A 25,297-nucleotide genomic window follows, 5' to 3' on the forward strand; every position below is an offset into this window, starting at 1 on the left:
TGCTTAGACTGCTGCCCCCGCGACCCGGCCCCGGATAAGCGGAAGAAAATGGATGGATGGATGGATTACCATATTTAACAGACTATTCAAATGAACATGTTTCTAACTACATACATAAAGATGTTATTTTATTATGTTCTTCATGGTTTCCTACTTCTAAGACCTCATTTTAAACTCAGTTGCTATCACTGCTTACAAATTAATGTGATACAACACTTAAAATTTATTAAAGTTAATGAAGAGGAGACCTACCAGTCATTCAGCCCTAGGGTTATTCAAATCTGTCTGGTCACTGGCATGTAGCCCTTTTGTGCAAGACTATGTTTAAAAAAATGTGTAAATGAAAAAATGCTGTGGACGAGATAGAAAAACAGGCATAGACAGAAACAGAGAGACGGATATATTTGACTTACTTGAGTTAAACCTTAGGACAAAATAAAGTGTGGTGATTTACAAATATTCCTTCATTTCATGGAATATCTTTACATAAAGGGGACTGATGTGTTTGTTGAAGCCTCCTGCCATTCAGAGTCCAAAAATTATTTCAATAGGACTAGTTTTTATTCTTTTGTCCATTTTGTGAAGCACATGTTTCAGTGAAACATGGAACATGGGCTTCACGCTGGAGTGTGTTCAAACTGCTGAGTCACCTAATGATCCATCTGCACCTGTCAGTCTATGTGTCCTCTACTCTCTCTCTGACATGCAGTCTGTCAGTATCTGTTAACTGAGTGTCTTGTGATCCATGATAGGTGTCCTTACCTGTTACTACTGCAGTATCCCTGTCAGTATTACTCCATTCAGTACTTCTGCCCTCATTTCAAGTGCTTCTGACAGGACTACTATGTTGTAATACTATGAAAACTTAGGTTAATAATAGATTGACCTTCTTGATAGCATGAGTCCTGTTGAGCAACTGCTTAAAACAGAAACATTAGAATTAACATGATACCACACAAACTGTGTCTTACTGTGTGACTGACGGCAACAGAGTAACACACACACAAACACCCAAACATACACAGTCAAAACAATACAGCGTCGCACAGTGACACACCCACACATATACATCTTCTAAACACACACACACACACACACACACAGCTGTTGGTCTGCCTTCAAAATAAGAGCCTTGAAATATTCAGAACCAGATTCAATGTAAAGAGGTTAACTGAATGTCCAGTTCCTTTTAAACCTCAGAGCTTTGCTCCTTGTTACTGTGAGCTAGTTTGTCCTGTCCTATCAGGACACATCACATGGCACCGTCAGTCAGACCAGCACAGGCTGGAATGTGCTTGTGGTGGAAAGTTTGTGTCAGGACATTAGGATGTCGCTCAGAAGGATTCTTGATATTGACTATAAGTACCCCAGATTATAAACTGGTGTGATGTGAGTGCTCTGTAGGATGTCAGATTTTCAAAAGAAAAGCATCAGATTGTGACTTAAGCTCACATAAGGCCCCCAAACCAAAACTAACCAAACTATTGTGGGAAAAAAGTGATTCAATGCACACACACAACAAAATGCCAAGAGATGAAATAAGGGCCATGTTTTCCATGTAATTTATTTTCTGGAATGAATTTCAGGTTAGCAAAACTCTGCAAAAGTTCTATTTGTAAAGCATCAAGCTAATAATTAAAACCCAGGTAACAGTTCTGTCTGAAACCACTGACCACAGGATTACTGCTGATTCAACAAACTAATCTGCTACAGTGCCATGTAAAAATTCAGTACAAAACTGCACCAACAGATATTACATCATTGATGAAAAGTATGTGTTTTAATTATTCTGTGATTTACAGACTTCTTTCAACCGAAATCAGTGCCTGAGATTGCAGCTTTGTTCTCCAGGATGCTATGGCAGCAGCTGTCAGTCACACAGAGGTGACGAGCCAGGCTGCCCGCCCGCTCTGCCCAGCCAAGTTCATGAGCACAGGCTTCGCTCATCATCTTCACTGCTCTGAGCACAGACAGCTGGTAAAGCACCTCACACCTGTTTTTAGAGTTGAAAATTAGTAGTATTCCATCAGTTCAGCCAGTCCAGATCATCATCATCCTCGTCATCACCAAACAGAGGGGCAGGCGGTGGACGCCCCTTCATGCTCTGTACACAAACAAGAGAGATGAAAGCATGAATGCTGTCCAACAGTGATGTACTGGCGGGTTTAGCTTTTTAAAGCAGCATAAGAGCATCAATGACTGACTTAACATTCAGACAATACACTAAGGGGGGGCTGAGGCAGTTTCTGAATCAAATCTGAGAGCTTTGATGAACTCTACAGACACTTCCTCACCATCTCATCCTCCTCTTCCTCCTCACTGGGTGCTGTGGGGGGTTTTGCAGGAGTTGTGATCTGGAAAAATTGCTCCTCTCCATTTTCCACACTAATTCCCCCAGTCAGACAGAGAATAGCAGAAAAGGGGTGTGGGGTGGGTGGGGATGTTCAAACAGATGAAGAAGAAAGAGAAAACAAAACAGGGATGAAGCAAGCAAGAAAGTAATAGTTGAGACAGGCAGTTACTTTGCAGGGTTATATGCTTATAATTAGAGATACAGGCACAAATATGTTACACAGCTAAGTTTAAAGAAAATATTACATGATCACATATTTTATTATAGCCTTCAAGGTTTCATCTAACAAAGTGACCAAGTCCACAGGCCAAAAGAGCTTCTTACTGATACCACGAGACTCATCATATCAAATGAAACTGGCACAAACAGTATATACATTATAGTATCTATTGGGTTCCAAAGCACAGCAAATATTTTTCATTTATTCTCTTCATTCCCACCAGTTGTTGGCTTCAACTAACCTCAGTTTGATCATTTGGGACTGCAGCTGTCAGCAAACCATTTTTTTTAAAAACGTGTAATGCATTCAAGGATGCTCTAACAAACAAGAACTAAAACAAAACAAACGGTATGTGAGCACTGCTGTTGAAATTAGAATAATATATACACTATGAAAGAATTATTTGACCATTTCTTGCAGAGTGTGAGTTTTCTTGAATGTTATCTTCAGTAACAGCTTTCAAAGTGGTCGCAGCTTCGACAGCTTTCAACAGCAACAGGTTAAACACAAACCATTAAAGCTTATACTGTAAAACGTCTGGTTCTATAATCAGTTTGACTCATAAATTTAATTATAAAAGGTTTTGGATGAAGAGCTCAAACCAGACTTCAGTTTGATGGCTGTGTAGTGATGCTAGTTTTATTCTGTATTTTTTTTTACATCAGTAAGACTTTGTCTTGTACATTCTTTTTAAGGTTGTTATATTTTTAAGGTTTCTTTTCACGTTTGTTTTATTTGCCCTGTTTTCAGGTGCATCATTTAGGTGGGCTTCTGAGCCACAGTATGACACAGGATGGCACCTGAATCTTGGAACAGGTGCTTTACTGGAACAACCGGAGGTCAGACTTTGATCAGACTGAATATTTATCAGGTTTTACTGACAGCCACCATGGTTTGCCAACAATAATCAGTTATATTAGTAACCACTCATGCTGTGACTCACCTTGTGTCCTCTCCTGAGCTGCTCTGAAGTGCATTCGGTGGTGGAGGTGGGTTGGTTGGGGGTGCAAAAGCTTTCTGAGAGTCAGCATTCATTTCTCCTACATGCTCTCTATCATCCACACTCTCCTTGTCTATCTCTGTGCTGAGTGCAGCTTTTCTTTCCAACAGAGTTTCCTGTCCATCCTCAGGTAACAAACTCACACTGGGTCCATCATCTGGATCTGTAGACTTGTTGGTGTCTTCTTGCTCTGCAGAGGTTTCAGGAACAGAGTGGTCTACCTGCTCCTGCTGTACTTCAGACTCAGGCGCTGCCATCACCTGACCTATCAGCTCAGCTGGTGAAACTGGATGGAGATCAGTGGTTTGTATTTCCTCTGTCTGGGACTGCATCTTGGACTCAGTTACTGTCTTCGTCTCCTCTGCTGCTGCTTCCTGATTCAGCTGAGTCTCACCGACTTGGTGCGTTTCTAACTCAGCCACATGTTCCTTCTGTTCTTCCTCTTTGACTTTACTCTCTCCATTCACATGCACCTTCGGATGAGCTCTCTCCTCTCTCTGTTCAACATCATCACCTCCTTCTTCCTCCTCTTCCTCTGACTCTTCTTCCTTCTTAGGCAGTCTCAGTGAAGCTCTGTCTGTGCCACTGAGCAGCTGCAAAGTCACATTCTGAGGAAAAAAAAAAAAACATATGACTAAGGGATTCACCAAAACATGTCATGTTACAACTACTTACTGTATGTCATTAGGGTTAGATTAATGGATATATTAAGTTCAGATCACCACAGATTTCCACTGATTCGTCCATTTGTAAACGTTAATGGATATATTAAGTTCAGATCACCTTTCTCAGGCCACAGATTTCCACTGATTCGGCCATTTGTAAACATGCCATTAATCACATATATTTTCTTTCCTGACATTGCAATATAAAGGCTGACTTGGCATTTTTGTGGAAAAGGCACTTACTTTAATGGTAGTGACAATGACCCCCAGCACAGCCTGGCCACTGTAGGATTCACTGAGGTCAAACTCCCCACGCAGAGAATGAAACACCCCGTTCATCACCCGCTTCACCTGCATGTACAAACACACGGCTGCCCTCACTTTCACTGCTCAAACATGATGTCCCTTCCTTCCCTTCCTCACTTTCACTGCTCAAACATGATGTCACATGCATTGGCCATAAATATATACCAGTAAAACAAATGTCTACTGTACATAATTCAGTGATCAAACTTCAGGAAAGCTTGTACCTCTACTGACCTTATGACAAGCAACAACAGTGAATATCCTAAGTTTAGGTTTCTGTCCCAATTTAAAAAAATAAATAAATAAATAAATAAATAGGATACATAGTGTGAAGACAAGTTAGAAAACAGTTGGGATAGAGGTGATAATGAGCTATGTCCGATCAGTACTGGGGGAATATTTTTGTACATGAAACACAGCGCTGCACTGGTGAACTAGTATTTTCCTGCAGCACACTGTAAATATTTCCTCCATTTAAATGGTTTGGTATCTCAGTAGCTGATGCATCACTTGGACGCTATCAATACCGACGGCCTTTCCTTTACTCTAATGACTCTCATTATCATCTCTGGGCTCTGGTCCATCTGCAGTCTAAAAAGGTTGATGTAAAATTACACATGTCAGAGCTGGTCAGGGCACATTTGACTGTAGTTTGTGCTACATTACAGGGTTTAAAAAAAAAAAAAAAATAGAGCTCCATATGTTCAATCTGTGACAAACTTAGTCGTCTCATGAATGATGAAAAACTGGAGGGAGTAACTGTGCTGCATCCTCCCTTGTTTGGTTTGTGCATGTTTATATCTGAGTCCTCACCTCTGCTGCAGTGTCTCCTGAACTCTCCTGCTGTGCCAGTTTCTTCTCCAGTTCAGCCACTCTTCTTTCCAGCTTCTCCCGTACAGCTACTCCGTGTTGCTCCAAGGCTGTGCACTTAAAGACATTAGCATATAGTGACAGTGTTTATAGGGAGAGAGATGTTAAACCAGGTACATAAAAAGCATCAAATCATTTTCCTGAGCAATAAAAAGCAGTTGTGTATGTAAGCATGATATTCCACAAAATCCACGTGAAGTGATGTCCCTGCCAAAGAGGACCATTTAATCTAATGAGAAGTGCAGGCTGACTGACAACTAGTCACCCATCTTACCTTTTCCTGAAGTGCTTGCAGCTCGTCAGTCTGTCTGTGTTGTTGTATCAAACTCTGTTCTTCTGACTCTCTCGACTGCTGCAGCATCGTAAGCTGTTGATAATGAGAGAGGCCAAAAATAAGGCCACCACACATCATATATTCACACTTGGATCACAATGTATAACCAACTTTTTTTTTTTATTCTAATTATGGAAACTTAGACTAAAAAAGTCCCAATCCCCATTAAACAAATAAGAAATAAAAGCAAAAAGTTCTCTAAAGAACTGTACATTACACTACACAACCAAGTGAAAAAAGTGGAAATCTCAAAAATATGTTTTCAGAATTTGTTTTCTGTTTTGAGAACTGAACATACAGTATCTAAAGCTGTAAAAGCGCTTTGGCCAGTGCATAAAGGCGCTATATAAATACAGTCCATTTATCTATTGGTTTTTCTACCACTAGTGGTTTTTCTTTTGCTTTCTAGGCATAATAACAATAGCAACAACAAAAAGATTCAGATAGTTAGCTAGTTAGCTAAAAGAGCTTGTTATCCATTTTAGCCTTTTTAAGATAAACTACAATTTATTTTCTTTGACATCAGCTAATTTTAAGCGTTTGAGTTTGTGTTCAGTGGTTTTCATTTGTCCTTACTAAATAAGTTAAAAGTTTAAAGCTTAAGTAACATGCACCAAACAACAGTGGCACATTGTACAGAGGCTCTGTGTTATGGCCTTGACCTATGACCTTGTCCAACATGAGAAGGTAAAGCATATTCCTAACTTCATAAAGTTGCTGGACTTAAAATAAACACAATTTAAAAGAATGACCAAAGTTAATGTAGCACAGGTCAAGACATCAGGGCTTTTAATCCCTAGTATGGCTGAAATTCTAAAAACACTGGATCCTACGTTTCCCCATTACATAATACTAATGGCATCATCGGGCTGAGTATTAAGGAACCAAAATGTGCACAGTTTCAAAAACTTCAAGCCAACAATCAATACAGCAAACTTTCTGATTAAACTGCATGGACTTGTGTGCATGTGTGTGTGTTTTATCCTGACTAACTTGTCTACCTTTTCCTGTAGCTGGGTTAGCTTATACTGCAGAGCATCTCTCTGCTCTGTTAGTTCAGCCAGCTCCCTACTGTGCTGCTCCTTAGCAGAGGCCAACATCTGCTCACACTTCCCCTTCCACTCCTCCTCCAGCTCTGCCTGCAGCTGGGATAACTGAAACCCATACAGACACCAGTAGTCGTTATTTGTCAAGCAATCTTACCAATGTAGCCACTTGAGATGAACACTTTCATAACATGTCTTTTATTAACTGACCCAGACGATATTTAAGGGAGTTCAGAGAGAAGACATCCCAAGTTATTAAAGCAATACAATCATTCGTTTTTATACAGAACATTCCTTGTTGAACAGCCTTTTAATTGGATGCAACCTGCTCAGACACAGCATTGTCAGAACTGGCCCTGGCTTTGCGGAGTTGAGCTCGGAGACTGTCGAGCTCCTGATGGCTATTCTTGCGAAGCTCCTCCACCTCCTCGTCCCGGCGCTGACGCTCAGCCTGCCACTTCTTCTTTCTTTCTGAAAGTGTCTTAAAGGGACGGGAAACTATTTATCAAAATTTACAAGACACTCTTTTATATTTCTTTATTCAGATCCCCATTAGCTGTCACTAGGGTAACAGCTACTCTTCCTGGGGTTCACACACAACAGAACATAGCACATAACGCAACATTTCAAAAACCTGTGCCTCACAGAGGGGCAAAATCATCAGGTATACTTACTCGTTCTAGGCCCTCTTTATCAGCCTTCAGGTCCTGTATCTCCTCCTCCATGTTGGTGACTCTCACTTCCATCTCTTTGCGTCTTTGCTTCTCTGAGCGATACTGGGCCTGAGCCCTGTCTGCTGCCTCCTTCACTTCTGAAATACATACACATATCATGCTAGAATTAGGGTTAGGTCAGGGGTTAGGGTAAAGGTGAGGGTTAGGCATTTTGTTCTGATGGTTAAGTTTAGGGTTTAGGGTTAGGAAATGCATTACATCAATGAGTGTTCTCACAAAAATAGAAGTACAAGTATGTATGTGTGTTTGTGTGCATAAGAAAACATCAGTATGTATGACTGCTACATCTGGAACAGTGTATGCTCTGAGAAACAGGAAGAGTAAAGAACGATAAATTAAGGTTAAGTTAAAGAAGGAATAAGTATATAGCACTACCACTAGTAATAATAGTGAAACACATCCATTACAGCCACTACTTATAATTGTAAAACTTCTTGTAATAATACAAATACTTTTATCCTATCCATTCTGAACAACTGTGCAACTTCTCCTGCTTGAGTAATGTTTGCTAAAAACTAAAATGACTAGAGCGGTTTTTCCATTATAGGAACCTATGGAAACGTGTCGTACCGAGTAACACTCGTCACAGGTTCTGCGTTTGTTTGCACTACACTCAGCCTGTTTTGGAGGTGCATTCTGGGAGCTAAATTTCAACAGCCCTCAGGAGATAGCACTAAAATCAAGTACCCAGGAACATGAGGGGGAGGGGGTGTGTGTGCCCAGAGCAGTCACCAGTGGACTGCCTTGGTTCTGTACCGGAAACAAATTCCTTGTGTGTGTAACTTACTTGGCCAAATGAAGGTTAAACACTGTGTAACTTACTTGGCCAAATAAAGGTTAAACAGCTCCCTAGAACAGTTTCAACAAAAACTCAACACTAGACTATTCATGAAGGTAAAACTGACTGCAGGACTATCTTAGCTTAGTTTTAGCTACAGGTATGTGTACCTAATAATCTGAGAACTAACTGCAGACATGCGCTATCTGAAATAAATGTGACATTTTCAATTATAAGAGCATATTCGGTTTTTTTGCTAATTTTCCAAAATGAACAAAAATGACATCAACTCAAACCTTCCAGCTGTGTTTCCAGGGCAGTGATGCGCTGACAGTAGCTCTCACTGCTCTGCAGCACTGAGTTCAGTTTACTCTGCAGCTCCACGGCCTTCTGCTGATGAGCTGAAGCTTCTAGCTGCAGCTGAGACAGTCGAGCTGTGGACGACGCCAGCTCCTCCGTCAGACGGACCTGATGGAGACATAGGAGAACAGAGGGAGGGGTGAGAGGACAAGATGTACCACTGGCCGTCTACAGTCAATTAAAACCCAGGTCATACAGAGTCAGTGCAACAGCAAAGTGTCAGCCTGGATGAGCGGTCACTGGTGCTAGAAGTGCAAGTAGCATGACCCTGTGGGAGAAAACTGATGAGTGATGACTGATGGGAAAAAAAGAGGCCAAAAGGGAAAAAGAAAAGTAAAGAGTTAGCTAAAATCAGTGAAGTTTGATGTCAAACCGATGATTACAGCAGCAGCGGTTAGATCTGGGTCAAAAAGCAAGTCCACACGATTCTCCACATTTTGCTTCCAAAGGGAATTTGAAATCATTTGCCAAGATTATCTAAATTTACCAGATACTCACAGGAAGTATTCTGGGACTTTACTGGTAAAAGAGGTCATTTACTGCCTCGAGCCTTATGTTGTCCTCCCTCTGAATGAACAACGCTGCACAATTATTTTAGGCATAAAAAGTAGGTTTTTTCCAAGTTTAAGCTGTCAGAGACCAACTGTGTGTGAAGCTCACTGAGGGAGCAGTCTCTGATGAATTTGCGCAGTCTGACCCAGCGAAGCTGCTGATTGGAAAATTTCTTTATGTTTGCACATACTTTGTGACCCAAGTCTCTTGGCAGTACACAGAGAAAACAAGCTCACCTGACCAGAGCTCAGGTCCTGAGGCAGAGCATGCTGAGAAGAGAGAGGAGTAAATGCTAGATTTTCCTCAGAGCAGCACAGCAGTGCAAATAACCAGACAAAGGGCAGCTGGCAAAGAGTGACGCCCTAAGTATTAGCATCAGATTTGTAACAGGAAGCAGGCAGTGAACGATTAAGTCAATAGCAACACAAGTTCCACCAAGTGCATTAGTGAAAATCTTAATGTGAAGTTCAGACTGTGTACAACAGAAGGATGCAGGTACTTTTACTTACAAATCACAATGCACCATTTATCTCTAATACAAAAGAAAATACATCGGTGCCGAGTTAATTTTGACACTGTCTTGTGAAATCAACATATGTGTGAAACCTCAACTTTATAGGAGATAATGAAACAACACTGTTTCCACCTTTGTGCAATTAATTTTTGATAATAACAAGAGACAGCTGAACACTAAATATATTTTATTTTGCTGGTTCTGAAGTTTGAGAGATAGTATAAATAAAACAATTCCATATTAAATTGTAAAGATCCCTGCTTATCTTTGTACTTGAGCCTGGCCAAACCATGCAGGTTTATGAGGCTGATGACAATACTGAGTTTTAAAAGTAAGGAAATCTAATTTACTTTTTTGATCTAAATGTGTATAACTTCAACTTTTTTGTCAAACATCCCATAATTTTATAGTTTTAATAAACACACCACCGCCCTCTGGTGGTGAGAGATGCCATTTCTGAACTACCCCAACATTAGCTTCTGACCTCCCGATTTTCTTTCTAATGACCGAGACCGACAGCATACACAAATATTTTTCTAACTTTATTTAAATGAAAAATTTAAATGTAATAAAACACTGTATTAAATAACTTTTCCATTTTCCATTTGCATCTTACCCTCACAAATCTCAAAATAAAAAAGCGCTCAAAGTACAGGACAAACTTTTTTTTTTACAAACCTCCAACTAAAAATGAAGTCTGATATTTGTAGTTATCTAAATGTAAAGAGGTGCAACATGTAATAGAATCAGAAGAAAGTGTGTATTATTTGGCATTGCAGCCAGTAAATCCCTCGTGGTGTACCATTTGTCAGAGCTTTGGGTTCCGGCATTCCCCCGGAGGAGCTGGAGGAAGTGTCTGGAGAGAGGGAAGTCTGGGCATCTTTACTTAGACTGCTGCCCCCGCGACCCGGTCCCGGATAAGCGGAGGAAAATGGATGGATGGATGGACGGACTGTAGTTTTCCCTTCTCTGAGGTGTGTCTGTAGTCTCCTCCATGTGCTTTTTGTCAACCAAGCACTTCAGATGCACGAGTGAACATGCGCATGAGGTGCACATGAGATCTACATACAGCACACACCATGCTTTTGGTCTGTGTCACTGTGTATGACGTGGACCATTGTGAGTGTAAATATGACCCAGAACACAGCACAGAACTGATCAGCAGTCATGGCCGATCAGGCTAAACCCGACCAATTCGGATGTCTAGCCGATCAATAGGTGTACCTCTAATTCACCTATGATGTGTGAAAACAACATCCCCTGTCTAAAGGTACATTCACAGTGTATGTGGCAATTTGGATCCATCACAAACTACTATCCTACCAACAGTGCTGTTTGTCAACATGGCGAGAGTACACTACCAGTCAAACGTTTAGACACACTTTCCCATTCAGTTCAATGTGCCTAAACATTTGACTGGTAGTGTAAATATAATGCTTGTTACAGTGTGAACGCACATCCAATCTAAAGTCTTCCTTGTTCCCTTCTTCCCCACTGAAGACAAACACTCACCTTGTCCTGCTCGGCCTGTAGTAGTCGGGCATGGTTCTGCTCACTGGATGACTTGAGGGAGTCGTTCCTCTGTTCCAGCAGCTGGTTGCTCTGCTCGACATACCTGGACAACCACAGCGCAGCCACATTACATCCACCTCAGACCCATTCAGACTGAAAATGTTCCTCATAATTTATTTTTAGCTAGATTAATCTGTCTGTTCTGTTCCCAGTGTCAAGATCAAATGACAATATGACACTGTGAAGAAGATACTGACAACTTTCACATTTTTTAGATTATAACATGCAAAATCACGTAGTGGCACATACAACTCTATTATAAGTGCATCAACTGTTTATTTACTGTTTTTATTACTTTTACAAGTTTCTGCAGAAGGAAATTTTTCAAAGGAAAAGGACATCACCTCTGGCCCTGGTTGATGAGCTCCCCAATCTTACGGTTTTGCTCCTCAATGCGAGAGCTTTTCTCAAAGACTTCCTTTTTTAAACATTCATTTTCCTAAAGGCAAATTAGAAGTTTTCAGAACACTTTGTTTTCCTTAGGACAACTTCCAGTACACTGAAACATGCAGTAAGAGAATCAATATTTATGCTAGAAAAACAGCTAAGGAAAAAGCAAGAGTAAGAGAGCCTCCGAACACACAAGGCATCTCACGCTTTAGGTGTGTACCTGGACAATTCTTTGGATGTTGTGCACGATCATGGAGGTTTCCATCGACAGATTAGACACACCTGTTGAAAGACTTCCCTGCCTTTGAAGATCATCCATCTGTTAAAATCAAAAAGGACAAAATAAGAAACGGGTGCATCTCCTTTCTATTAAAGGTGTTTATTGAACATATTGTTGTACATATAATTAATACCTTTAAAGCCAGCTGATCCACTTTATCTGCTACTTTTCCAACAGCTAACCGGATCTCTGTGTTGTGTTGTCGGGCCTCAGTCATCAGGAAGGAAGAGACATCACTGGAGCCTAGAGGGAACAACACAGAGTTTAAGAGTTGTAACAGTTTCTCTGTCTCAGTGCTGTGTAATATTATTACCTACTGAGGCTGCTGTCACAGAAAAGTGCATCATGAAATGGTAAAACTGAGCTTAAACATCAAGGTACATTAACTGTGTCAGGAGCTTAGACTAGAATTTATCCTGCATGCATTCGTCTGGTGTTTGACCCTTGTAATTGAACTGATCGCTCTCACCCATGTAAGGGACAGCTTGTGTAGGGTAGACCTGGCCAACAGGCTGCAGCTGAGACGGAACCACAGAGGTCTGTGTGTAGGGGTAAGGCTATGAAACAACATAAGACACCGATGTAAAGAGAGGTTACCAGATTTTGTCTTTGTTCTATTAAGTAATTAATAGAACAATTACTGATGATAAATTAGCAACAAATGTGATGAAATCTCACCTGAAATGCATGACTGCTGCCTGGAAGCCCAGACTGTGGGCCAACAGTAGTCATAACAGGAAGTAAGGCAGAAGGTGGAGCTGTGTGAGGATGAGGTTGTACTACAGAAGAACAACAGAATGTAATGCATCAAATTTAGTGCATTTACAGAGAAAATGTAAAGCATACCATTTATCATAATAATGTGTATCCTTAGCAATTCTGATTTGCAGGAAGAATGGACATATGAAGAAGTGGAAGTAGGTAACCGTGTGCTGAAGCTGGAGCAGCACTGGACATCTGCACTGGAGACTGAACTGCAGGTTGATTCTTTGCTCTGCTGCCACTGGTGTCCTGGAGATCAACACATAGTGGCAGTGAGTCAGTAATGACACCAGACAACATGACACACTACCAGGATTTTTAAATCATGTATCCAGGTTAGGGGTTTTGCAGGAGACAGATTTTTTTTTTTTTAAACATATCCTTACTTTAAGCCACTTCAGTATGGGTCAAGCTCCAAAAACACTAGATCTGATACGCCCATAATGTAACCTATAAATAGCTTTCATTATACTCTTGTCATCTCCCAGGTTGGGACACATGCCTCTTGTTCTTCTACAAATTAAAAAACTGCTGACTCAAAGGTATGGCTTACTGGGACATAGATGCAAAATGTTTTTCATACAACTAAATATTCCCCTTCTAAAGGTTCTGAGCAAGCTTCATGTCCTTCAGAGAAGGCCAACGTCAGGGGTGGAAGCTCACTGACATTTTATATGCGACTTAGTGATAAACAGAAAAATTGGGATAATTGTTAGAGGCATGCTTTGCTCTATGAAAGGGATATGCAGTGCCATACTAACAACACACTTTAATGTACTGGAGTCCCTTTTTGCAGGTTTTCAATTCAGAAGATTTAAAACACAATTTAGAGTATGTGGGCCTGAGTCACAGAGGAAGATGACCTATCAGGCTATATCAAACTCTGGATACAAAGACAGCACTAGTTAGTTCCTCTCATGGCTTTTATTGATAATAAAATATGGCAGACCTTTCCTTTACCATCTACAGATAATAAACCTCTTCTCAAGTTTCCCACCTCGAGCTCTGAGTCACTAGATTCAGGATGGCTGGCCACTCCTGTCAGAAAGGGTAACATGGGCTGGCCCATCTTTGCCATGCGAGAGATCAGCCTGGCTTTAGTTGCATCTGGATTCTGAATTTTTGGGGAAAAAAGCCACAACACTGCTACAAAATAACTGAAGGCAATTATTAATAAAATGCTTAATTAACTAGAAAAAGCTATAGTGAGGGTGCTTACTGCCAGCTGTTCACTGAGAGAGTTTGACTTTGCACGAAGTGGTGGCTCCCTAAGGAAAAAAAAAAGGTCACAGACAAACATGCTTATGACATAAAGGAGTTAAGGGTAATGCTGTTAACTACTTCCTGAGGGCTAAATCTCACCCTGGTCTGCCTGGGCCTGAGGTGGTCGTCTGTACTACAGGCTCTGGGGCCACACTGTCCACGCTGGGGGCTGGGGAATGAGCAGGAGAGGGGGCCGCAGAGTCTCTGGAGCCAGCACTGGCCCGATCAGAGGCAGTGTCCTTGGCAAACTTCACCTAAAGCACAAAACAAGCAGAAGAAGCTTCAGTTCAGACTTCACTGACATTACATGAAAGTAGGACTAAAGAGGTCATGACAGAAGTTACAACAGGACATAAGGTAAGCTGCATGAGCAGATGAAAGAAGAAGTAAAAACTGTTCGGCAGGTGTTACCCGTCGAAGTTCAGCTTCAAAAATCAGGGTGCTGTTGGCTGGGATGCGGTTGGGGACTTCCTTGGATCCGTAAGCTAGGCTAGGTGGGATGACAATCAGACGACTGCCTGCCTTCTTCATCCCCAGCATCCCTTCCTCCCAGCCCTGCACACAGAACGACAGGAAGGAGGGTTATGAGCTGATAATTAACACGATTTCTCTTAAGTCTTTTAAGGTGCTCCCTTCCTCCCAGCCCTGCACACAGAATGACAGGAAGGAGGATTATGAGCTGATAATTAACACAATTTCTCTTAAGTCTTTTAAGGTGAGGTTAACTCATTTCAAAACCCAGTGTTACCCCATTCAACTCTTCCAGAAGACCGTAAGCCCACCTCTGATGTACATTACTCAGAGGTTAGTCTTGGGAAGACTGAAGTAAAGGGATACAAAGCGAGAGAACAGTGAGAATCCACAGTCGGCCACAGCTACACTAAAAGTACTAGGTACCTACTTGTGTGTGTTGCTACTGGTACTGTCATATAATTGTTGCTTTTAAGTAATATTTATAATCTTATTTGCATTGTCTGTGTGAATTGTGTTGTGCTTTGAACTGCGTATGAAAATGTGCTATATAAATAAACCTTCCTTGCCTATTATTCATTTTCAGAAGAGTAAACACCCTAAAGTCTTATGTCAGTGATGACAGGTGTAAATAATAATGTACTGATAAAACATTAGCGTAATTATACACTGCAGATTGAATGAAACATTTAATTTACATTTGTTACCCTGCCACACAGACTTCATCTGATATCCTGAAAGGAACTAACATCTGTCATAACGTCAGTACAACTTGAGAAACACAGAAATGTGGTGCAAAAATGTTCACTCGACTTCTGGGCTGAATTTCAGAGGGGAGCTCTGCTTCATCAAAAGTCACAGCACTTTTCCTCCCCAGAAGACAAAAATGTAACTTCATGTTTGAGAAAATTTAGATTATGTAATGTTTTCTATGGATTTATTTTGTTTTGTTGTCCATTTTTTATTTTCTGTTGCTGATCTTGAGGATTTCTGCTAACTGTGTAATGTGTCTTAAAAAAAAAAACTCATGTCACATGAGCTCTGCTGAAGGCTTCACACCGAAACATGTCGGCAGTTTTGAATTACAAGCCAATCGCATGCAGCATCATCAGAAACACGAGTGGAGTACTTACTATACCGCAAGATGAAGTGGTCACAAAGTCATAATAAGTGCAATAACACAAACCAATAGCTAGTATACACTAGAAAGATGCAGAAACATTTGGAGTATTCGGATCATATAAGTAAGACCTTTCCTGTAAAACCAGTAAACTGAACTGCACAAAGTGTTGGTGATCATCATATCTACAATTCTCAGATTCCTCTTCCTTATCCTCTGAACGCACCATGTCATGCTCAAGAAGCTTGACATTATCAGCACAGACTGAAATGAATGATAATGATAAAAAGTGGCAGAATAAATGATTCAATAAGAGTATTTTGTAAAGTTATAATGACTGTATTAAACAGGTGTTTTCATGGGGACTGAACTCAAGCTGCAGTTCTTATTCAATGCCTGTGTTTTGACTCACTTTGATCACTTTTCCAGCTCCAATTTTCAGTCGTAGCAACTTATCTTTGTTCTGGTTAGAGTCAAACACCTGAAATGACATTTACAGTTCAGAGTTATATGCCACATGGCTAGAAAATTCACAGGAACTGGAGACTAAATAATGAAATTAACAATTCCACCAATGATGAAAGTGTGTGACCTGGCCGAAGGTATGATTCTGCAGCAGCCAGCCTATGTACACCACCTCCAGAGAGTCTCCATTCTCCACCCCCTGGCCCTCTCCGAGACACAGATCCTGAACCACCACAGCGTCTAAGGAGGCTGCGCTGTTCGCTTTCGCCAAACATACCTGATGCACATAAGAGGAGATAAGTCATTGTCTGGTAAACAACATAGCTCATGCAACTGGGTAAAAGCTTGAATCCAGTGTAGGTCAGACTGATAGAGGTTTTGAAGATCAGTCCTAACACTGGTGGACTTTGAGCTGTCGACACAAACGGTCTGTTTGCTTAGTCACTCGCCCTGTTTGTCAGAAAAACACAGTCTTCTCCTGTTTCATTCACCTCTTTGCAGAAGTTTGATGAGATTTTCTCTGATTCAAACATCAGGGACCAGTTCTGCCTCTGATCATCATAAAAACTGCAGTAATTGTTTGGCTGTACCTGCAGAAGAGATGGAACACGTGGTCAGAATCACAGAAAAGACAGACTTGCTCTCTACAAGTCTGCATGTCACACTCTCAGAGTTTCTTCACTGTTCCTCTTTATAACAACAGCAAAACTGGAACATGAGCACAGTGGCAGACTGATAGTCAGGAGTGTTATCCTAACTTTGTAAATGTTTAGCGATAATCAATATATTTCAAATAGCATTTATACATTTGTCCAAAATGTCTTCATATTTAATTTAGGATTTATTTAATATTTTGTCCTTCAGTATAACACTGAGAAACCTGAAGCAATGGGAAGAAAATGAGCAATTCCCTTTTGTCCAAGTGACCTGATCCTAAGGAGGAGGGACACATTGGACTGAAGGGCTCTTTATGTAATACAAGTCACATGTAGACTTGCTTGTACACGATAACTGACAGGTGGTCAATACATGTGTGTAAGACGTGTTGCTTATAAGATTTTTGAGACATAATGTCGGTTCTTTTCTGTCTGAAATAAATCAAGGCCCACTTTATCCAAGCATTCATCCTCACTCATCAATAGATAGTTTGCCCAGTTGTCACCCAGATAGGTCATTTATCATTATGTAACTAAAGGATGGAGCCTTGGACACATTGGGTCTCACTCACCAACATCTTCCCAGGGTTTTCTTAAAATTCTTCGTAGGTTGTTCTCAAGACAGGTCCTAAGAAAAGTCTACATCTGATTCATGAACGTGTTCTTTAACCACAGAATTGTTCGTGCCTGTGTTCCAATATTGATGAATCCCATGTGTCTGTAAGTTGAACGCTCGTGCCAGTTGTTCTTAATTAGCACAGGTTAACGCCCTGGAGAGGGCATGAGACTGCAGGGCTGGGTGCACACGGGAATCTCACACAAAGAGAAGTTGAAAAAGCCAGGAATGTTACAACATAAGTCTAAAGACGGTGGAGCAACAAAATCCAAAACAAAGAAAAACTAGATTGTTAAGAAGTGGAGAACAGTGAATGAGCTGCCATACATCAGTATGCATCAGGAGTGGATAAAAAATAAAACAAAAGACACTCACAGGATGCTCTTACTCGTTCAGTAAAGGCTGTACAGTATAAGGAGAACAGTGCACAACTGATAAGATAAAAAGATGGTTTTTTTTTTTTTTTTTTTGTCATTGCATGGAAAATTGCTATGGGGTTGGTTAAAGACAGAGACTGCTCAGTTGAAGGTGCTCAAAAGGTGCCTAGCTCCAGTCCAAATGGCTCATCTGACCATCGTTATGCACACAGAATAACACTTGAAAGCAGTGCATAGAACATGATAAATAAAAAAATACTCGGCACATGTGCCGATCAATCATGTTACAGGTATTACTGACAGCAGGTAAAGTCAGGTAGACCATTGCATCAGGCGACTCACAATATGGAGTGGAAATAATATGATCTGCTCTTGAGGTGTGTGCTTTAGTAGATCTGATGCTTCTTCAGGCCTACTAGTGAAAATATATTTTGATTTAAGACTGAAGTTATATAGAATGAGTAATATGCAGATTTTAACTATGGCAGGTACTAACACGTGCGGCTATACATGCAGGCTGTAAATGAAACGTTGCTGTTAAAAAACTTTAAGTGGCTTTTAACACCGTTATGTCCATCCAGGATGCAACATAACATCTTATGGCCAGGCATTATACTGTCTCATTCCCACACATAACTATGTTGTGGCCACATTTATTTTCTACATAATGTCAGCAGAGGGGCTCCGTACTTTGGCCTTCCCTCTGTTAGAAAGTTTTTTCAAGCCTAGAAATTATCTGCATGTGTTTCCATACTCTGTTCAACTTCCCAGCCATACCCATATCATGTCCTCAGTGAAGCACAATTCCTGTGACGCGTCAGATTCTCTGTTTGTCCATATGCGTTCAACATCCTTTCTGTCTCTACTCACCGTGAAAGCAAAGCCCACATGAATCTTGGCAGTGGTCACTTGTTTCTGTTGGCCGAAGTACAGAAGCAGCTTGTACTGCAGAATAGAAAAGGTGCATTATTCCCAAAAAACCAAAAGTCAAACCAGTAATCTCAAACAAGTGACCAATTAGCAAAGCTCCAACCTCTTTTGTTGTATGGTTCCCCAGTACGGCTGCTCCCAGCTTTCCTTGCTTCACATACTGTCCATTAATACTTCACAAGACAAAAAAGGCAGAAAAGCTTTGCATGTGACTTGACTGTAAGACAATCTGGTGGATTGTGACTAGATTTATAACAATTATCAACATGTTTTAAGATCTGTAAAGAAAGTTCCTTAATGGGGAGTGAATACTTTCCATCCACAAAATTCTTATGCTCGTGTAATACATAAAAAAGCTGAGATACAGTTCAATCAATAAAATAATGGCTTTAAAATATTAAGAAGAGGGTCCTTACTATCTGAAGGCTTGGACCGATGTGACGAATAACACTGCAGGGGCTCCAGGTGATGCAGCTGGTTTCTGGGTGGCTGATTCAGTAAACAGACACAGTTCAACCCCCATATTGTAAAAAAAGATCTTAACTCATATTTGTCTGTGTTGCGATGGTCCTACCTGGATTAGAGATCTTTCTGGGCTGTTTGGGTGCTGTGTACTGGAACGACTCATTCCCGTGACTGAATTCCTGGTCCAGCCCAAACAGGGAGGCCAACTTGGCCCTGTGTGGAGGACAAATATAAAGACCACAAAGACGTGGTTATACTTGCCCTGAAAAGTATGATGTAGAGTATTATCAGCTGGTGTCTGTTTCGCTCTATGGTTACATTCAAAGAATAAAAATGTCCTGGCCTCAGTTTAAGATATGGGCTCTGACACATCACTGACTGCACAGTAAGGCTCGCTCCTGCTAATAAGGACACAGCTACTCGTACAAGCCAAACTTCATCTCAGGGATTTCAGGCCTTACTCTGTCACTATATGCATTCCATCTGCACAAACATGCTAATACTTATCAGAAGAACTTCATCTCACATCCATAGTTCATTATCAATTAGTGGGTCCAAGGTAAAATGTTTAAATAGCTTTTTTTGTCTGAACAAAACCCAGAGTTTTGAACACTCGTGTTGCTTCATGAGAAAAATTCAATCCATTGAAGAACACTGACAAAAAAAATGTATGAAACTTCATTCTGGCTCATCTGCCTTAAAAAAAAATAATTCAAGGTCCACATACTAGCTGTTTCTGAGCTTGCACCAGCACTTCCTGGTGTTTCTCAGTGGATTAGATTTGCTGAGCTACATAACACACTCCATTACAACTGTGCAGACTCCATCCACTGCAGTGTGCGAAGCTCCAAAAACACTAGTGAGTAGACCAAGAGTTAAGTTTGGGTTGGGTTTTTTTTTTTTTGGTCAACAGACAGGATCAAACCTAAAAGAAACAGAGCAACATTTCTGAAAGCATTCTGTGGTTTCAAAACAGCACAGGTCTTGGAAAACAGCTTACTGACCCCTGGAACTCCTTCCACTGGTAATCACTGCTATCTCCCAGAAAGGACATATTGAAAGCCTTGAGGCCATCATCTCCAATAGTTCAGCACAGGGCTGAGGATGAGCAGTCTGTTTGAATGTCTAACGCCTTCTAGTGTAGGTTCCAGTGCTCCTGTCCTGGGCCATCCCTAGAGCTCACACCACCATGGTAGATTTACTACCAGCACAGCAGAAGAAGAAACTGGAGTGCTCCAACTTAGTGTTGGTCTCCACTAAGCAGAGATGGGCTGTGATAGAAGCCTTCACTTTACTTCTCCAACAAGCAGCATGTGAGAGGAATCATGCGCCATAACAATCCTCCCTTCAGCCAGCCCAGGCCCTACACTGGCTGCTTATCCCACCAGCTCATACACACAGTGCTGCCATCACATAATGCTCATTTAGTGCCAAAAAGCACAGCTCAGATGTCAGTCTGGGAATGTGAAAAAGCTGTATCTGAAAGCCAGATTAATGAGAGGCAAGGTATACTAATATTATGGGAGTGTGTCTTGTAACAAAACAGGTTGGATTCCTGAAACATCTGATTTTGTTTGTCAACTGCATTTCAACTTATATAGTTATTTTAATGATTCATTCTATATTCTGAGGATCTCTGAGCACACTGTGCCAGCTCTGCATTTGATTATAGAGATTTGTTTTACTCAGACAGTGACATATCAGAAGAGCCTATGTAGCTAAGAGGCTAAACTATACATGCGAAATCAAATTCAACCCAGGCCTGAACACAGCAGAGATTATGAGAGATTTGATTCATTAAAATAACCTGGCAGTCAGTGGACACATGGGAGTATGTGGTCTCTCATCACCAGGACTGAAGCTGAGATATCGTCCTATAACTATAACTAGTTAAGCTGCGTTAGTTTGTAACAGATGCTAACAGAAACTGGATAAGTAAGTTTTCCAGGAATGTTTCCAATTTGCAGATATAACGTTAACTCTCTTAAGATGAAAGGGTAATGAGGTTAATTTCATACTCAGCAGGACTTTTTAAATACCAAGAACCACTTTCTAATTCGGCACATATATGTTATCCTCAAAGGACTTACATTATACAAAATCGTATCCTTCTGAGGGGGTTCAAATGGTTTTCATTGGCATTTTAGTGCAAGAACGATTACAGTCACAACAACAGTAATAATAAAACGTTTACTGAAATGTAAGCTGAATAAGAGAACAACTTAAAAAGACTAGTCTATGATTTCGGATATCTTCCAGGTATTACCTACAAATAAGCTCATATATTTAGAAAAGTTTAAATCAAATCTGGCCTGTACACGAGCACAGCTAACTGGGCTAGGTGGTGGCTAACAGCTTTTGTTTGGTGGATAAAACAAACTCACCCTCCTGTCGGAGACAAGAAATCTCCCTCTTCATCATCTCCACCGAACATTGTTGACGTCTGAAGGCTTTTCTTTTTAAACAGAATAAATGCAAAAACGAATTAGCAATTTTTACATGACTAGTTTGTTGAATTGGGACTTCCCCTTCCTGTTTATAGTAGAATCAGCTGACTTTCCACCTGATCCGTATACAATTAGCACATGCTACCACTGGGGGGCGCCAAACACCGGTATTGGATTTCATAATACTTCAGCCCTCAAACACTGGCCTTGGTGTTCCAGTCATCCAGCAGACATGGTAACTGTCAGGGGGATGCTGCCCTTTAGCCGACCCTGACCTGTGACCACACAGAAGGGTTTTCACGGGGAGGAGATCATCATTTGATATAGCTAGAATCAGTAATGAAATAGCATAAATATAAATTCAACATGAATCAAAAACTAAAAACTAAATCAGTCTCAGAAGTAAATTATATTGGAACCCATGTTTGGAAAAAGGAAACTGGAGATGACTGTATGTTTTTGCTTAATGGGGTTTATATTCCTAATAAGGCCAATGAAGATTTATATGTAGCATCTCCAGCTGTGGATATAAGTGACTCCAAATGAGTTAAAGAAACAACAATTCATTTGTTCTCTCAGTGCAAAATGATTCTAATATTTTTAATCCCACTTATCTTAGTCATTACATGCACTTAAATTACATGTACTTAAATTTGATACAAAGATAATATGAGTGACAAGTCTAGAAAATGTTACTTTCCTATTTTTCACAAACATTTTTCTGTTTCCAATATATTTTTGAAGAAACATCTAAGACAAATTAGTCATCTATTTTGCAGCTACATTTTCCTTTTTTTATATTTAGTTGAATGTTATTTATATAAGGTAGACATATAGATATTTAAGTAGAGAGACAATAGACTCTCAGTGTAAAACTGGCTGACAGAAACTTAGACAGATTTCTCTCAACATGAAGATGCAGGAGGCCCATTAAACATATTTCACCAAATGAAAATGTTTGATTCTGTGTGTGAGATATGGAACAGAATTGGTAGGTGCATGTTTTCCTATCATACTAGGAAAAATAGATCTAATTACACTGACACGATTACAGCCACATTTCCTGCAGTCACTGTTAACTCAGTCTGTTCTCCTTCTTTGCCAGGTTCATTAAAAGAGTTATGTTAGGTAGCTGAATTCCAAATAGCATTTTGATCTGTAATAACATAGCATCAGTTCTATCAACACATAGTTATAATAGAATCTAATCAGATGCATGACATGAGCACTGGTGTCTGAAGTCCACAACTGGTGCTCTGTTACTAAACTGCTGCTCTGTTCTGAACACAGAGGGATCCCTGCTCTGTTGCTCTTCCAGAGGTTCCTTCCATTTTTCCCCCGTTAAAGGTGATCTAAGGACAGAGGGTATTGTATACTTTGTAGATTGTGAAGCCCTTTGAGACAAATTTGTAATTTGTCATATATTGGGCTCCAGAAATAAATGTCTCCTCCCATCCTGCTACATCCTTTTCTGTCCTTCACTCCCGTATTTCACCCTTGGTCCTGAGCAAACCGCCATCATCTCTTTTATTCGAATATTGTCTCATTCATTGCTCTGAGAATCTGTTGACGTGAGGCACATTCAGCATCTTTGCTGTTGTTGGTGCTGGCTGTTGGTACTATATTTGTTGGTGGCTGTAATTCAGCTCTGTAAAACTGACAACTGTAACAACAATCCATTCTTCAATGCCTTGCAGTTCATATACTGTATACCACTCATCCCCTTTTAGCCATGTTAGCAGCCTGCTGATGGAGACAGCAATGGCTGTCTGTCATCTGGTTCACCACTTTGGTCCAAACTGAGATATCTCAACAACTATAACATGGATTTCCACAGACTTTGGTACAGATATCCATGGTCATGAATCTCCGTGACTTTAGTGATCCCCTGACTTTTCCTCTAGCTGTAACATGAGGCTCATTAGAGTCCCAAAGTCAAAAATTCAACAAATGAATTAGCTATATTTAGTATTTATTAAGAATAAGTAGATTTAAGATCTGCCTAAAATATAATTTTTGTATCTTTAAAATATGAAAGTCTTAAATTCAATCTTAAATATTAAAATCTTTGAAATAGCTTCATTATTGTGATGAGTTTCTGCAGAATGCTAAATCCTTTAATAACGTTTGCCACTTGACAGCATTATTACATTTTAGTTATATGGGTGCCTTCACCCCTCACAGCTCCCCATCAGTCAACACATACACACAGGACAATTAAATATAATCCATCTGCTTTACTCTCTTTCTGTATTTACAGATGATCATTTTCCAGCAATATTACTTTAAATTTATGGCATCCCAACCATTTTTTATTTATCAAAATATACAAAAATAAAATTTCATCTGTTTCTTCCTATATCGCACTTGGTATCAGTCCATGCCATTTGCTGCATGCTAGGAAGAGGTACGTGATTTCCTGTTCCGCTTTGCTCGACGTGTGGATGGAAATTGGATGAACTCAAAGTGTTTGCTTTGGTCAGTGTTGGGGAAGGGAGGCGGGCTGTTGTGCAGCCTCTTGATGAAATGAACTTCTCTCTGGTTCTCTCTTGTCCCGGAGGCTCTGATGGGCCTCCCTTTCCTGGTGAAAGCCACAAACCAGCCCTCATACTTGACATTCTGGAAGGCCGTGTAATTGTTCTCTAGTACAATCTCTGTGAAGATACAGTCCCTGCTCCGGCCATTGGGCTGGGTGGGGAGACAGAAAAGAGTTCTTATGTTAAAGCCGCACAGACACAAACTACATGACACACAGACTGAAGCATGAATTCTGACTGGTTTATATATGCTTCAAGCAAAGTTATTAATGGATTTCAAGGGGAAATTATTGTATCAAAGAGCTGTATTACCAATATATGAATCATATTACTATCACAAATAACCAATGATCAACGCACACTATGTTTTTCATGTGAGAAAATAACACATTCCTCCTTATGTAGATGAAAAGTTAAAGTTCTAAGCAATAAAACACATTCTGCACTAATTCAGCACACTAAGAGTTTTTGCTGGTACAGTCTTACTTGGTCTAGTATGACCAGTAGCCTGTGGTGGCTCACTGGAAACTAACATTAGCAAAAATTAAATCTAATGGACAATATTGAGTCAGTTACCATTGACCACAGCTGATACTTTTAGCCACAGTGGCTATTTCTTTTAACAATGTAAACATGGCTAGGGTTGTTAATGCAACACTTTATATGAAATGTACATTTCTTCAGTTAATTTCTGTTAAAGGAGTAGTTTGACATTTTGAGAAATCTGCTTATTCACTTTTTGCTGAGTGTTACATTAAGGGAATGATCTACCACCGAAGGCCAAGCTGCGTGGCTCTGACCTGAAGTAACAAAATTCCATCTCTGAAACTCACTGCATCTAATTTGTTTAACAAAAACAGTTGGGCTTTTTATTCTCCTGTAAAATCACAATGTGGTGTTTTGTTTTTAACTAATTAAACAAGGTAGATGAATTGTGTTATCCCTGGACAGTACCAGGCTAGCTGTCTCCTCATATTGTCTTTTTAATGCTAAGCTAATTGGCTGCTGGCTGTAACCTCATGCCGAAAGTGAATAAGTGTATATACCCAAAATAAAAATGTTCGTTTCTTTACGTGATGCCTGTCAAGCTAAGAACATATGACTCCAAAGGCAGGCAAAATATATCCGAGAAGAATAAAAATAGTGTTGAAGCCTATTGCATTGCTTTTCCTAAAATCTTTGATGTACTGTAGCTGATTAGCAAGTAACCTGTA

At 40.3% G+C, this 25,297-nt stretch overlaps 2 protein-coding genes across 3 annotated transcripts in view; both read right to left on the minus strand.

Annotated features, from left to right (window-relative positions):
* Positions 1–1,534: 1,534 nt before the first annotated feature.
* On the minus strand, positions 1,535–21,634 carry fkbp15b (FKBP prolyl isomerase family member 15b). 2 transcript variants are annotated; one of them, XM_020599320.1, is made up of 30 exons: positions 21,484–21,634; positions 19,209–19,312; positions 19,051–19,123; positions 18,738–18,807; positions 18,575–18,649; positions 16,547–16,645; positions 16,183–16,332; positions 16,003–16,071; positions 14,411–14,554; positions 14,099–14,253; positions 13,956–14,004; positions 13,734–13,850; positions 12,901–12,985; positions 12,653–12,753; positions 12,444–12,531; positions 12,108–12,217; positions 11,915–12,013; positions 11,649–11,743; positions 11,245–11,347; positions 9,455–9,487; positions 8,603–8,774; positions 7,469–7,605; positions 7,120–7,275; positions 6,750–6,902; positions 5,689–5,781; positions 5,358–5,471; positions 4,482–4,589; positions 3,517–4,181; positions 2,295–2,385; positions 1,535–2,104 (listed from the first exon to the last, which is right to left on the minus strand). In XM_020599320.1, exons 1-30 carry the CDS (start codon positions 21,531–21,533, stop codon positions 2,027–2,029), a joined length of 3,636 nt encoding a protein of 1,211 aa, XP_020454976.1. In that variant the 5' UTR covers positions 21,534–21,634; the 3' UTR covers positions 1,535–2,026. The 2 variants fall into 2 exon arrangements, with proteins under 2 accessions (XP_020454976.1, XP_020454977.1); XM_020599321.1 differs by lacking the exon at positions 9,455–9,487.
* Positions 21,635–23,909: 2,275 nt separating this feature from the next.
* fgf17 (fibroblast growth factor 17) overlaps positions 23,910–25,297 on the minus strand; it is a 4,688-nt gene continuing 3,300 nt past the window's right edge. The window contains exon 5 of the mRNA XM_020599317.1: positions 23,910–24,234. Coding sequence (XP_020454973.1) covers positions 23,944–24,234 — 291 coding nt within the window. The 3' untranslated portion in view covers positions 23,910–23,943. The remainder of the gene's footprint in view (positions 24,235–25,297) is intronic.

The sequence above is a fragment of the Monopterus albus genome, unplaced genomic scaffold, assembly GCF_001952655.1.
Source record: "Monopterus albus unplaced genomic scaffold, M_albus_1.0 scaffold40.1, whole genome shotgun sequence".
Classification (NCBI taxonomy): domain Eukaryota; kingdom Metazoa; phylum Chordata; class Actinopteri; order Synbranchiformes; family Synbranchidae; genus Monopterus; species Monopterus albus.

Coding starts and splice junctions, on each gene's coding strand:
- fkbp15b (XM_020599320.1), bottom strand. CDS start 21,533: ATGTTCGGTGGAGATGATGAAGAGGGAGATTTCTTGTCTCCGACAGGA. Junction 7,606..8,602: donor CCTGGAAACACAGCTGGAAG/GTTTGAGTTGAT, acceptor TATGTATTTCAG/AAGTGAAGGAGGCAGCAGAC. Junction 6,903..7,119: donor ACAATGCTGTGTCTGAGCAG/GTTGCATCCAAT, acceptor TATGGGTTTCAG/TTATCCCAGCTGCAGGCAGA.